The 12,556-nt window shown below is 38.0% G+C and overlaps 1 protein-coding gene across 4 annotated transcripts; it reads left to right on the forward strand.

Moving 5' to 3' along the window:
- The first annotated feature begins 67 nt into the window (after nt 1-67).
- Mondo (MLX interacting protein mondo) lies at nt 68-12,547 on the forward strand. Of its 4 annotated transcripts, none has more exons than XM_076113380.1 (16): nt 68-508; nt 3,635-3,741; nt 4,867-4,940; nt 5,017-5,142; nt 5,229-5,385; nt 5,507-5,602; nt 5,676-5,837; nt 5,944-6,237; nt 6,324-6,706; nt 6,820-7,002; nt 7,371-7,578; nt 7,919-8,160; nt 8,646-8,773; nt 8,998-9,121; nt 10,495-10,624; nt 10,995-12,547. In XM_076113380.1, the coding sequence occupies exons 1-16, from the start codon at nt 222-224 to the stop codon at nt 11,117-11,119; spliced, it is 2,826 nt and encodes a 941-aa protein (XP_075969495.1). In that variant the 5' UTR covers nt 68-221; the 3' UTR covers nt 11,120-12,547. The 4 variants fall into 4 exon arrangements, with proteins under 4 accessions (XP_075969495.1, XP_075969496.1, XP_075969497.1 ...); XM_076113381.1 differs by having other exon boundaries at nt 5,676-5,819; XM_076113382.1 differs by lacking the exon at nt 68-508 and adding an exon at nt 3,376-3,589 and having other exon boundaries at nt 3,673-3,741.
- The last annotated feature ends 9 nt before the right edge of the window (nt 12,548-12,556 follow it).

The raw sequence follows: 12,556 nt of genomic DNA on the forward strand, positions 1-12,556 counted from the left end.
TTTAATTCAGTACTATTTTATTAGCAATGGTAACACTGGAAGGAAATTTTAAAATACCAACTAGCAACATTAGCTGTCAGATGAAAAAAACAATGTGTCTGTGAGTGTGAGTGATAAGTAAAAATATGGACAAGTCCAAAAGTTGATAGACCTATAATCAAACGTAATTCAATACAGATTCATGAAATATATTTGTAAAATATAGTAGATAAATTAGCAAAATGAACCATGTCGAGAAACGACAATCCCGATCGGAGAAGGAGACCATACACTCTGGACATTTCATGGTGTCACATTTTGAAGCTGAAGCCCAAGATGATTTTGACGACTTAGTTACTGTCCCTGATGAAGAACAAAATGTCCAAAAAGTCACTACGGTTGCTACCTACACAGTGCCTAGATCAATAATACCGTTTACGCCAGATAAAGAGGAAAGTAAACAGCACCAACAACTTTCTATAGAAATATCTCTAACAAAGTTATTCAAATGTATGACTTTGGCCTACAGGTGAGTTCACACAATTCATATAGGTGATGATAGAATTTACATACCATAGTTGTTAATTGACATTGATATTTTCCTGGTACATGTTTAATCTGCAGAACACACATTACCCATTTTACATGTATGTAGTATTACATATTATATTTATCTTGTCATGTTATACATAGAAGTTGCTATCTTTTTGTATAACTATCTTAAATAGTTGAATATCCATTTTAAGTTTACTAATAACAAATCAGTTGTATTTTATTTAAAATGTTTGTTTGTTTTAATTTTTTTCTTCTTTAAATTTCTCAATCTCATAATACTACAATATTATCAGCCAGCATCAAGTGTTCTCTAAAAATAAGGAAACAGTATGTTTCCATTGGGTTTAGCATGCAAAGATAAGGGGAGGTCATCATAGCCAGTACAAAAGACACAGGTCACTTGCTGAGATAACTCGCTCTATGAACACTTAGTTATTAATACTTTACTTTTCATTTTATTGATTTTCAACTTATATTGTTAGCTATTGTGGAGCTTTATATTGTTGCAAATAAGTTAATGTGATTTTTGTAAACAAATAAAGTAAACTACATATATTTGTTTCCTTTTTATGTAGACAGCAGAATTATACATTGGATACAATGTGTTTTGACATGAACGGGGCTGACATGGTTGATAATAGCTTGAAGTCTAGTTCTAAAAAGAAAGAGAAAAAAAAGATTGGATGTTGGGATAACAAAATATACACAACATTATGCAATAAGGCTTTATTACATATGTTCAAAATTGCACCAACCAAGTTACTGTTGTTTTTAAAAAATATGGGATAGTGTACCTTGCAATTCATTAGGCAATGCTATTTTATAAACTTCTATAAAATGGATTATAGGTTGTATTTAGAATATTTGATAAAGAAAGCTTCTACATCTTTGATAAGGGAAAGTTAGCAAAACAATAAGACTGAACATAATAATAACATAATAATTTGGTAGAAAGGAGTATATTTGTGTCTCCATCACTCTCATAACAAATTTATCAGAACCTATTTATATGATGTTAACTATTAATAATAGCAATATTTGCCTTATTGATATCAACAGCAATAAAAAGTCAAGTACTTTGCAGATAACATGTTACAAAGCACTTTTTGTCAAAATACAAAGCTGTTTTTTCCCTATTAATATTCTTTATTAAAATTATTATTATATAGTAATTTATTTCACACTTCCTTAAATAGAAAATTGATTTGTTTAAAAATCTAAATTTAATTAGGGTCATGAAAGTTAGTCATTTAAAGATTTTATTGCATACAGTAACAATATTGTCATCTCTTTAGGCATCATTAATCAGCTAAATGATTAAGAATAATGTGAGTATAATTAATATTCCCAAAATATGTTACTTTTGTTTACATGATTTACTGAAAAGCAAAACGAAAAATCAAATTTGTTATTTTATTACATTGTTTTTGGTCTTTTGCATTCCTTAAGTAAATCTATCTATGTAAGATCATCTTAGAAAATTATGTAAATATGCCATTATGAGTTAAGTAAGATGTCCACATTATTATTATTTTATAAATGTAAATATAGTATTATCAGAATGTAATATCAACAATAAATTAATGTACCTATTTATAACAAGATCATTTGCATCAACTATGTATGATTCTAAGTGATATTCATTTGCAATACTTGAGAGTTACTTAGCATCTATGAGACTATGTACTTACTTCCTGCCTCATTTGATTCTAACAAGATATTTTTATTTAGAATGGTATGACACAGAGTGGCTGTGTGGATATATAATAACAAAAATAAATGTTTACAGTAAAATTATGTAACATTTTCTCTATGTAGACTTACTAGTCGGCCTTTAAAAACATGTTATTTGAACTGTACACAGATGAGTATGACGAGTGACGGCTTATAATAATATTTGTCATGAGTGTGACTCCTGCACCAGTCTAAGAGTGTGAGAGACACAAGTTAGAATGAAAGTATGCAGGGCGAGAACATGACGCGGTACATATAAGAAGTTGTGTCTGCGCCCTGTCTGTTCTTTATAAAAATGTTCCGTTTCCGACGCGGCCCCTTATTCGATATCTTTTGTTTAGATGTCCTACGTCAATGGCCCTCTTTTCACCCTTACTATACTAACTACTTAACTTATTACTGACAATGTGGGATAACGAAAAAAAAAAAGGAATGAAAAGGTCTTACTTCGTCAATTCCAAAAAGACCGAGGTACTTTAGCATTCTTAGCTACTCAAGTCTAAATTATTGCTCAAGTTTATTATCGTTTGCGAAATATAGCTAAACTCTTCTTTCCAAGAATTATTTTTGTACATTCAAAGTAGCAAGCAGTAAGATAAATAAGCAGGTACAAAGATAACTGCCCTGCAACATTTAGAGCCGTAGTTATATTACGCGATCTGGTGCGTATGTACCTAATAGTAGGGATACCATAAACGATAATGTTCTAACATTTAAGAAATCTATACCATGTCCCACTCAAAGAATAGCCAGTAGGCAAATATATGTATAGAAAAACTATTGGTTCTTAATATATATTATTTTTATCAATCGGTGGTATCTTAACGCGAGGAGTATTGGTTAAGTGGCAAATTGTTCTAGTGTAACTAATGCGTCAATGTAATCGCATTTTTTATGTAATTCTATTGTTTCAAAAGACGAAGTAAATAACATTTAATTTTATAAAGTTATCTTCCTAATTTACCTTCTGACTGATGTTTATATAGTCGCAAGCCGCAGATAAGATAGGCTGTGTTTCTTTCTTATCAAACTGTTATTTGCAATAAGCTTACGATCACATATTGATAGCGATGCTGATAACCAGCTTAGCACTTGATTGTCTGACAATTTGTTTCTACTTTGCCGTACAGTTTTGCTATAGCGTCTGTACATTTGACAAATATAATTTTTTATTATTTTTAATCATGGATATTTTTAACGATTTTAAAGTAAAAATGCTCCTTACGAGTTCAAGAACTTTTATAGTGAACTCTTCAACCAAAGTGCTTTTATCGCGTATTAGTTTCTGACTAATATTATAAGTAAACGCAGGAAGAGCATGGTGAGTGCATCTTTTTTTCTTATTATGTTATATGTTTTTTCTCAGACAAAAATTAACCTCACCAAAATGGAATCGTTTCAAAGGTATTAAACTCCGGTGGAAGGACAAGATTCGATTGAACAACGTTATATGGCGGTGCTGGCACATGCAATGTAAGTTTATAATAACATATTATCTAGATATACCTAACTAGATTTAAAACTAATGAATAACAATAAATCAAGAGTAAATAATCTCAGTTTATTTCTGCACTTGCTAAGATCTTTGTACAAAAGATTATATCATGAAACTTATCTGTTCTTCTCGTACGTAAGTGATTTCTCTTGCAAATATTATGAGCAATATTAAATGACAAATTCGTCATCTATAGAGTCCAAGGTTTGAACGCAGATAAAACATTGGAATGGAATATTTTCCCCAAAAGTAGAGTCGCGTCGATGAGCATTCGTTAGACGCGTGTTAGGGGTGTTGATTTATGTGTACGTATCTTGTATAGTGATAGCGATAATGAAATGGGTTGTAGCGAACAAGTTCAACACTCGCACTGTCTCGATCGTTAAACACCTGTGAAACTATCAATCTGTGTATAAGTACAGTTCACCTATGCCATGTACAATGTACACAGTAGATATAAAATACGCGACAGATAACGATGACCCAAACTGAATATCACAATAAAGACAAGGTTGATTTACATTTGATTACAACTGCCATGCGGTGACATAATGTATATTTAAGACACGAGTTCATTTGAATACAATAAATTACCGTCTTGCCCGATTACATTTATGTATTGCGAAACAGGAAGAAATGGAATCTAAAAGATTTATTAAGATTGTATCTATGAAGGGATAATTCCGTTGTTACAAATCAAGTACAAATCATTGTGTAGAGCAATCATTGCAATACGTTTACCATTATAATTATTCAATGCATACACAATCTGCGCATGCGCATAACTTAGGATGCGCTGTTTACCTACATTTTATGCGTCATCATTTCTTCCTGACCTTATTGGCCGAACGGCACATAATCACCTTAATTGTTAATGTGTAAATTAGATTGATGGCTTATTGAACTGAACTTGTTTCTAGAAATAAACTGAGATCTTTTTGTATTGCGACATGTTTTCTATCCTATAACCCAGCGTGATGTTCTCAACGTCGTTCCGACAGCGACATGCGTCCATAAAGCGTATGATATCATGGATAAGTTCGTTTGTAAAGACCGGTCGTACGTAAAGTTGTGTAGTTACAATTGAACCTTTATTTTCACAGTTATAAAGAAACAAAATACCTTGGTATGCCAGTTCGCATCCCCGTTAGATGTTGATACACACGTAAAACCAGAGGTAATGCTTACAAACTTATGTCTATTACACTGTATGTCTAACAGCTCAAACTTATATACATTTTGATTTATTTTAGGCAACAATATTAGAAGGTAAATACTGGAAACGAAGGGCAGAAGCAGTTATAGCAGAATACAAAAAATGGCGCAAGTTTCATATTATGCGACTCCTTGGAAAAGGAGATACTTCCGTTCAGGACGCGGTACGATCTATTCACAGTTTTGTCTTGTTATTGATGTTTTATTGTTATAAAAGCATATTGGTTGACTTGAAGGTGTGGTTGTTCAGATATCAGACATGGACACGGTGGAATCGTTCTCGCAGTGCAGCGACTTTGCGGCAAACATGCTCACGGACGAGGACTACCTGAACTTCATGACTGACACACTCTTCTCAACCATAACCAACCACCAACCGTTCGCCTTTCCCGACTGCAGAGAAATAGGTAAATACGTCTATACTTACACATATTATTGACAAAGACTGATACATCGATAGAGTTTCATATCTCATATTGGACTTGAACTCGCTTAAGTTCCTGACTCACATTTAAATAACGTTTGCAGCCAGAGGAGCGAGTTTAGCTGACTTCATCCAACCGAGCTTAGGCCCATTACAACCTAACCTCGACGATTTTATGGACACATTGGAACCTTTTCAGGGTAAGTTGAATTTATTAAGTTAATCTTTACCTGTAATAAAGCACAGGGTGTTTATTGTCACGATACATTCCAGATTTAAGGTTACCTCCCGTTCCTGAAGAATCAGCGTTGCCGTCGGAGGACTCTTTGTACAGGGGTGGCATGTCAGTGGACTCGTACTCACCTCAAGGATTCATAACCAGTAGCCAGAGCAGCGCCGCCGTCACCATGCCGACCAGTGAGATGTCTTTGCATGGTATTATTATTTAATAACAGTAGTCATTGTAAAATCTAGGCTCTCGCCTGTTTCTACATGCAAAATGTTCGGAAGGCAGGTCACAGATAACAATTACGTTCAACAGGTCAAAGCAACAATACTCAAATGATGTCGATGGATCAAACAATAAAGAATGAGCAACAGCTAGGAATGTACGACAGTGGAAGGTTATTCTCACAGACGGATCTACAGAACAACATGATGAACACTCAGGAGATACTCCCTCAGTATCAGCCCATGTCCTACGAGCAGAACACGCAGCAGTCAGATCAACAAATGCACTCTAACGTTTACGGAGGCAAATCTTCTAGGTTACAGTATGGTAATGCGCCAAAAATTGTTACCCAATCTGAGCCTTGTTACAATAAATACAATTCAGGTTAGTTGTTGTGTTATATTATAAAAGTTTTATATTTAATAGAGATAGAGAAGTATGTAGTCTGACGACGTTTTCCATTTCCACAGTACCACCATCTCAAACGGCACCAGAGACGGTATCTCTTTTACAGCAGCCGATACAGAACTCCAAATATGCGTCTACGATAGTGATTCAAGGGCGCAGTGGGTACACTAGGGAAAAGACTCGGCAAAGAACCTCTCACTACCCCAGCCAAGTTCAACAAAGCAGCCAGTATCAGAATTACTCTCAGTCGATAAATCAGTCCGGGGCTCCGATATCTCCTCAAGGTTACGAGGCGCGACTGAGCGCGCGCCAGAATTCACAGCAGATGCAGTACTTGCAGCCGAATCCTGTCGATTCGTATAAGCAAAAAGCCGTGGCATCGACCGTCAACCCTCGGTCGTTCAAAATGCCTTCCCCTCCACTCGTGCCTGTGACTACTCCACAGGTAAGCTTATTGATACCTTCTTAGGTATCGTGTATTACAAACACGAGCGCTAAGTACTTAATAAACGTGAAGCTGCAGAACCACCGTAATCTATTGTTGGTTTATATGTTCAGATGTCTAGCGGGCCGAGTGGTGCGAGCAGTGTGTCTCGTCCCAGTAAGGACCAGTATCGGTCGCACAGTCTGCCGCTGGGCGCTCAGCTCAACCCCGACTGGAGCGTGAGTGTGCCCGCGCCGCCCGCTCCGCCCGTCACCGTCGCCGCACACGACCCCACGCCTGCTAAACACATCGCGAGGGTATGATTTTTAATGAATTGTTTTACTTAATTTTGACAGGACTGCGAGAAAGCAAAGACAAGGTAACTTAAACCTTCGTTTGACAATTAAATACACCGGAAACAAAAGTAGTATTCTCCTCGATTAGGAGTTAACACCGTGCTTGTAGGCTAACAATTGCTGTTGTGTTTGAGATTGCGTGTTTTATGAAATCACCCTGGGGCGTTAATACAAGAGTTTCCTTTATATTGACCAACAGATGTCTGTGGAAGGGAAGAGTGATATAATTCGCTCGTATCCTCGTGCAATGAAATCTCGGCAAACACTCGAACCATACAAAACGGTAAGTAGGTGTACGTGTCACGTACAACAGAGGTTGATATTTGCAGGCTCGCGAGTCAAACCCGAGCGCCATTCGGATTCGGTCGCGCTCGACGTCGAGCGGCGTGGTCGCGGAGGGCGCGGCGCCGCCCGGCTCCAGCGGGCCCGCCGGCGCGCCCGCCGCCCGCCGCCCGCCGCCGCTCAACAGCGTGGCGTCCGAGCCCACGCTGCCGCAGGCTAGCGTCATGCTCGCCCAGCTACTCTCGGCGCAACACTGTCAGTCTGTTTGCTACATTACTTTACTAATCCGACTAAGATTTTAAACTCATTGATGACTGTTTTTTATTTGAATACGTTTAACTTTCAATGCAATGTCCGACTATCATAAATTATATTTTCAACCGCTGTTATAAGTCTTGCGGATGGTTGATCTGGCATATCACTTGTACGGTCCTCGTGTACTTAAATCTGAACTCGACCACGTCGTATAAAGAATTTTATTTAGCTTCTATTTCTGATCTGATCATGCACTCGTCCTCAGACTGAACTATCTCGAAGTTATCACTGAAATATTTGAGAATGTAGTGAATTGAGTGGGTATATTTACCATCGCTAGCTCAAAGCCTGTACAAGCTGACGGGCGAGGAGGGCGGGTCGCCGGGCGGCGGCAGCGACGTGATGTCGCCGCAGCAGTCGCTGTCGCCGCCCACGTCGCCGGGCGCGTCGCCCCGCGCCGGCTCCCCCGCGGCGCGCCGCACGCACCTGCACGCCGAGCAGAAGCGCCGCTACAACATCAAGAACGGCTTCGACACGCTGCAGGCGCTCATCCCGCACCTCAACACCAACCCCGCCGCCAAGGTACGACCCCACCTCCCGCACACATAAACGCCCCATATTCTTTCTACTCGTAACGTTTTGCGTTAAGTGTAACTTTAATTCGTTATCATAGCCGTCGTACTTCGTTTACGAACCTAGATTTGCCCCGCCCCCCTTTTACATCTATACCTACACGTTTTCATAGAAAGATACTAAAGTGCGATAATATATCGCACTTCCGGTGCAACACTGTCACTTTTGTAAAAAAAAAAAAAAAAACAAATCTATAGATATCTTACAAAGTCATTGTTGTGTGAAGTGTCAACGTTTTAAATGCTTCTTCTGAAAAACTACATTTTTGCATAAGTGACAGTATTGCACCGGGGATGCGATATGAGACCGGCCTAAATAGTCCTACTTAGTACGTCATTATTGACCTTGCTCTGATAAAAGTTTTGCTCAGGTTGTATTATTATTAGATAACATTCTCATATGCCTTTCAATTAATATTTATTTATCTTTTCTAGATAAGTAAGGCGGCGATGTTGCAAAAAGGTGCTGAATACATAAAGCAGCTAAAAGCTGAGAGGAATCAGATCAAAGAGGAGATGGAGAACTTGCGCCAACAAATTGAATGCTTAAACAATTCCATCACGTAAGTGTCACAGTAACGGTAGTTAAACAGGATTGTAGAAGCTAACTATCACAAAATCTTAAAGTCTTGATTTAAGTTATTTGTTTCTTTGTTTGAAAAAATCTTGACCATATTCATGAACGAGAAGGATGTGTAACATCGAAAGCATCAAAAATGCCAATTGAAAGTATCCAATAGGATATTTGTGCTTGAGTGACAGGAGTTAATAGTGTGGTATTTTGCAGTAACTGCCACTCGTTACTGCCAGCGACGGGCGCGCCGGTGTCCCGCGCCCGCTCGGGCCGCCTGCGCGAGATGTTCGCGCGCCACGTGGCCAACCGCACGCTGCACAACTGGAAGTATTGGCTCGTATCCTTTACAACGTACACCCATACGTACAATTCTACGTACAACTTTACGTGCACTTCTGCGTACACGCAACTTTCATTCATTCTTCTAAAAAATACGGTGACTTGCATTCTCATTTTATTGTTCTTATAAAGTACAAAGCCATCGTTACAAGTCAAATGATAAAGTAGCTTAAAGACTTTTCTGTATGACTAATTCATGACTTTGCTTATCAACAGAAAATAGATCTATTGACGTAATCTAATTCGTATGAAACTAAATAGCACATAGTATCGCGGCGCACGTCAGTTATTACATTAGTTTAGGCAAAAAATCATTATCTATATCGAACGTTTCCGCCAAAGTTGCGAAACAATTTACCTTTGGAATTTGGCCAGTAATTCATGAGTCGTACTCGTGAAAAATAATCGCATATCGACGACCTTGATAGATGTCTAGAAAGGGTGTTGATAAAGGTATTTGTGATACATAGATAATTTCTATTAAAACAATGAACTGGGTACTCGTTGCTAGGTGGCTCCATGATGGTACGATAACCAGTTGATAAAAACCTTATCATCCACTCACTATGTGTATCTATTAGATCAGTAGACAGACTAACATAGTGTTCTTTTTAATCAATAAATATGAAAGGCCTGCCGTAAGATAGGATAATCCGCTACAAACGATGGCTACCTTTAATCGAGTCATTGTGACTAAATTATTTTACGCTTATCAATGAATATTGTTTAGATATAATGAGTCAAATGACTGTAGCTCAACTGGAGTCTAATAAAAACAATAGTAAAAGTATAAATTTCCATAGATTTAGATTACAAGGACCACCAATAAATATTATAGTGCTTATATAAAAAGCTTTAAAAGCAATTTATGGAAAACCAAATTATAACTTCTGTTATTCAGTTATTGATTAAGCATTCGACCCGGTAAATTGCATTTATAACTCATTAGTATTATATCATAATATGAAATCAATCACTCTAGTTTTTCCCGTTTTTTTTTTATTTTTATATATATAGTGTATAATACTGCATAATAATGAGCTTTAAAAAAAAATCAAACATCCCAGTAATAAATACTTTAGTGTACCTTTAGTAGGCAACGGTCTTCCTTACAAACATCGTGTGAGCTCTGATTATACAGTGTTTTGTCACATTCAATCAATTTTAACACCGTATGAGTGAAAAGACAAAGCATACATACATAAAACACTTTTTGAAAAACGGGTAATCAGAGACCAGAGAACGCCACTTAGTACGATCTTTACAAACTTCCCCTTGCTTCATTCACATCCGTATAATTTATAAGTCAGCAAAGTATAGGCAAATAGGTGTGTGTGATCAATGTGAATGTTCCTTGACTGGTGCATACAGTTTAGCGTAGTGAGCGCGGCGCTGGTGGAGTCGTTCAGCGCGTGCGTGTCGTGCAGCAGCGCCGCCGACCTGGTGCGGACCACGCTGCTGTGGGCCGAGCAGCACTGCTCGCTCGTCGAGATGCGACCCGGTAACTAACGCACTTATATATTTACTACTAAACAAGGAAAACACGACTAAAACCGTTAAGATTTCTTTTTCACGTGTCGTGGCTTATATGTTTAAACTGAGGTGTTCACATAAAGAACGACACGACTTACTGTCGTCTACAACGGCAAGCTACGACAGTCACTAAACGATGACATTTTTTGACGACAAACAATCGTTTTAATGGGAACAGCTAGAGACGACAGTCGTCCAACGATAAATTAATCGTTACGACATAGTGGGAACGCGCCCTTATAGTTTCGTAGTAGATCTACGTATTCTGCATATCCCCATAGCAACACTACAATAAAACATTTTTTAATTCTTGTGTGTAATGATGCCTGTGCTTCCAGCGGTGTTGAACTCTCTCCGCGTGTTGTGCACGACGACGGACATCCTGACGAGTCCGGAGCGACTGCCGGAGGAGGCGCGCGCCGCCGTGTCCGCCAGCGCCGGCGTCAAGACCGAGCCCACGTAACTAGCGCCGCATCGACACCGCGCCACACCACGCCACCACGCCCTGCACCCGCGACACAACCGCGCTACCACCGCACCGCTTCATGTCGCCTACTTCAAGTTACCGCCGGTTATTTCGCGAGTGTTTGTATGTAATCACATCGAAGTTGTTTCTCGATGTTTGACAGAATTGGCGAATTATTCTGTTACACAGTTGTTGAACTGCCGCGGTGTCGGTCCTGTTAAATACCTTATTTATTTTTTCTTCAAATTTTATCATATGGCCTATTCTTATCTTGTAAAATATTTACTTCCATCCGCGTTTGCGTAAGGTTTTACTCCGCCCCATATATGTAATATATACAAATACCTCATGAAAATATTATAATTTAATACTGAGAGTTAAGCCATAAAGCGTTTTGTTTGTGGGAATGAGCTTTTGCATGCGACCTAACAGACTTCAGAACTGGTATATGATTTCAATTTCTCTGGTTTAAAACATAACTTTTTCTTTTACAATGAACTAGTCTGAAGCAAACAAAACTAACCGACGCGTCGTGTTGAAGAGTTGTTAGCATCTGAAATTGTTATTTGTTGTTATTATGTATGTAAATATTAAGATTATTTTTATGAAAATTGTTGGTGTTCACTCACAATTTTTATCCAAAATTTGTTAAAAATATTTTACGTTGTAAAATTTCGGCTTGCTTTATTGGTGTAGCATCACAAACAACGAGCTAAATGTTAAACAAATACATATCCCATCGTCTACAAAGCTATTTAATATATCGAGAGAGGGAGCTGCCTTAGCGTACGTAGCAGTGTACAGGAATTGTTTACTTAAATTGTAAAATCTCGGGCAGATTGTAATGTTGTCCCCCCACTTATAATAATATTGTAAACATACAAGAAGTGTCCTAACCTAGTGCCTTGTTAATGGTAATATTTAATTGTAAGATAAATCGTTAAATATTTCCATGGAATGTTTTTACCAAAGATGAGTCTTCAGTCAGTAACACGGAGAGTATTCATGTCTGGCGCGCTGTCGTGTCCCGCGCATGCGCACGCGCACGTATCTGCCCCTTCTGTCCGAACACACGTGAATACCAATGTAGTTCGTAAGTGAAAAATGAATTTATTGAACTTGTCGAGATTTAATTTAGAATTATCTAAGTGTATTTACGTAAGTACTCCTAGGTAAATATTTTTATATTGTGTGATAGCAACACAAATGTTTTTATATTACTATATAAATTGGTGCCAACGTAAATATTGTTGTAATTTGTTATGTAGTGATATAATTTTATGATGTATCGTTGAGTGGCAGCACGTTGTTCGAGAGCGAGTCAGGCGCGAGGCCCGCGTCCCGCGCCCGCCGCGCTCCATGTGAGCTTTAAATGAGGTTAAGTGCAATTGTTGTTCTATTGGAAATACAATCTAGAAACAAACATTTTACTGT

Source organism: Anticarsia gemmatalis, chromosome 4 (assembly GCF_050436995.1).
Source record: "Anticarsia gemmatalis isolate Benzon Research Colony breed Stoneville strain chromosome 4, ilAntGemm2 primary, whole genome shotgun sequence".
Taxonomy (NCBI): domain Eukaryota; kingdom Metazoa; phylum Arthropoda; class Insecta; order Lepidoptera; family Erebidae; genus Anticarsia; species Anticarsia gemmatalis.

Bases quoted from the DNA above. Each gene is read 5' to 3' on its own strand.
- Mondo (XM_076113380.1), top strand. From the start codon at position 222: ATGAACCATGTCGAGAAACGACAATCCCGATCGGAGAAGGAGACCATA. The intron at 5,386-5,506 runs GTAAATACGTCT...TAACGTTTGCAG, and splicing joins TCCCGACTGCAGAGAAATAG to CCAGAGGAGCGAGTTTAGCT. The intron at 5,838-5,943 runs GTATTATTATTT...TACGTTCAACAG, and splicing joins CAGTGAGATGTCTTTGCATG to GTCAAAGCAACAATACTCAA.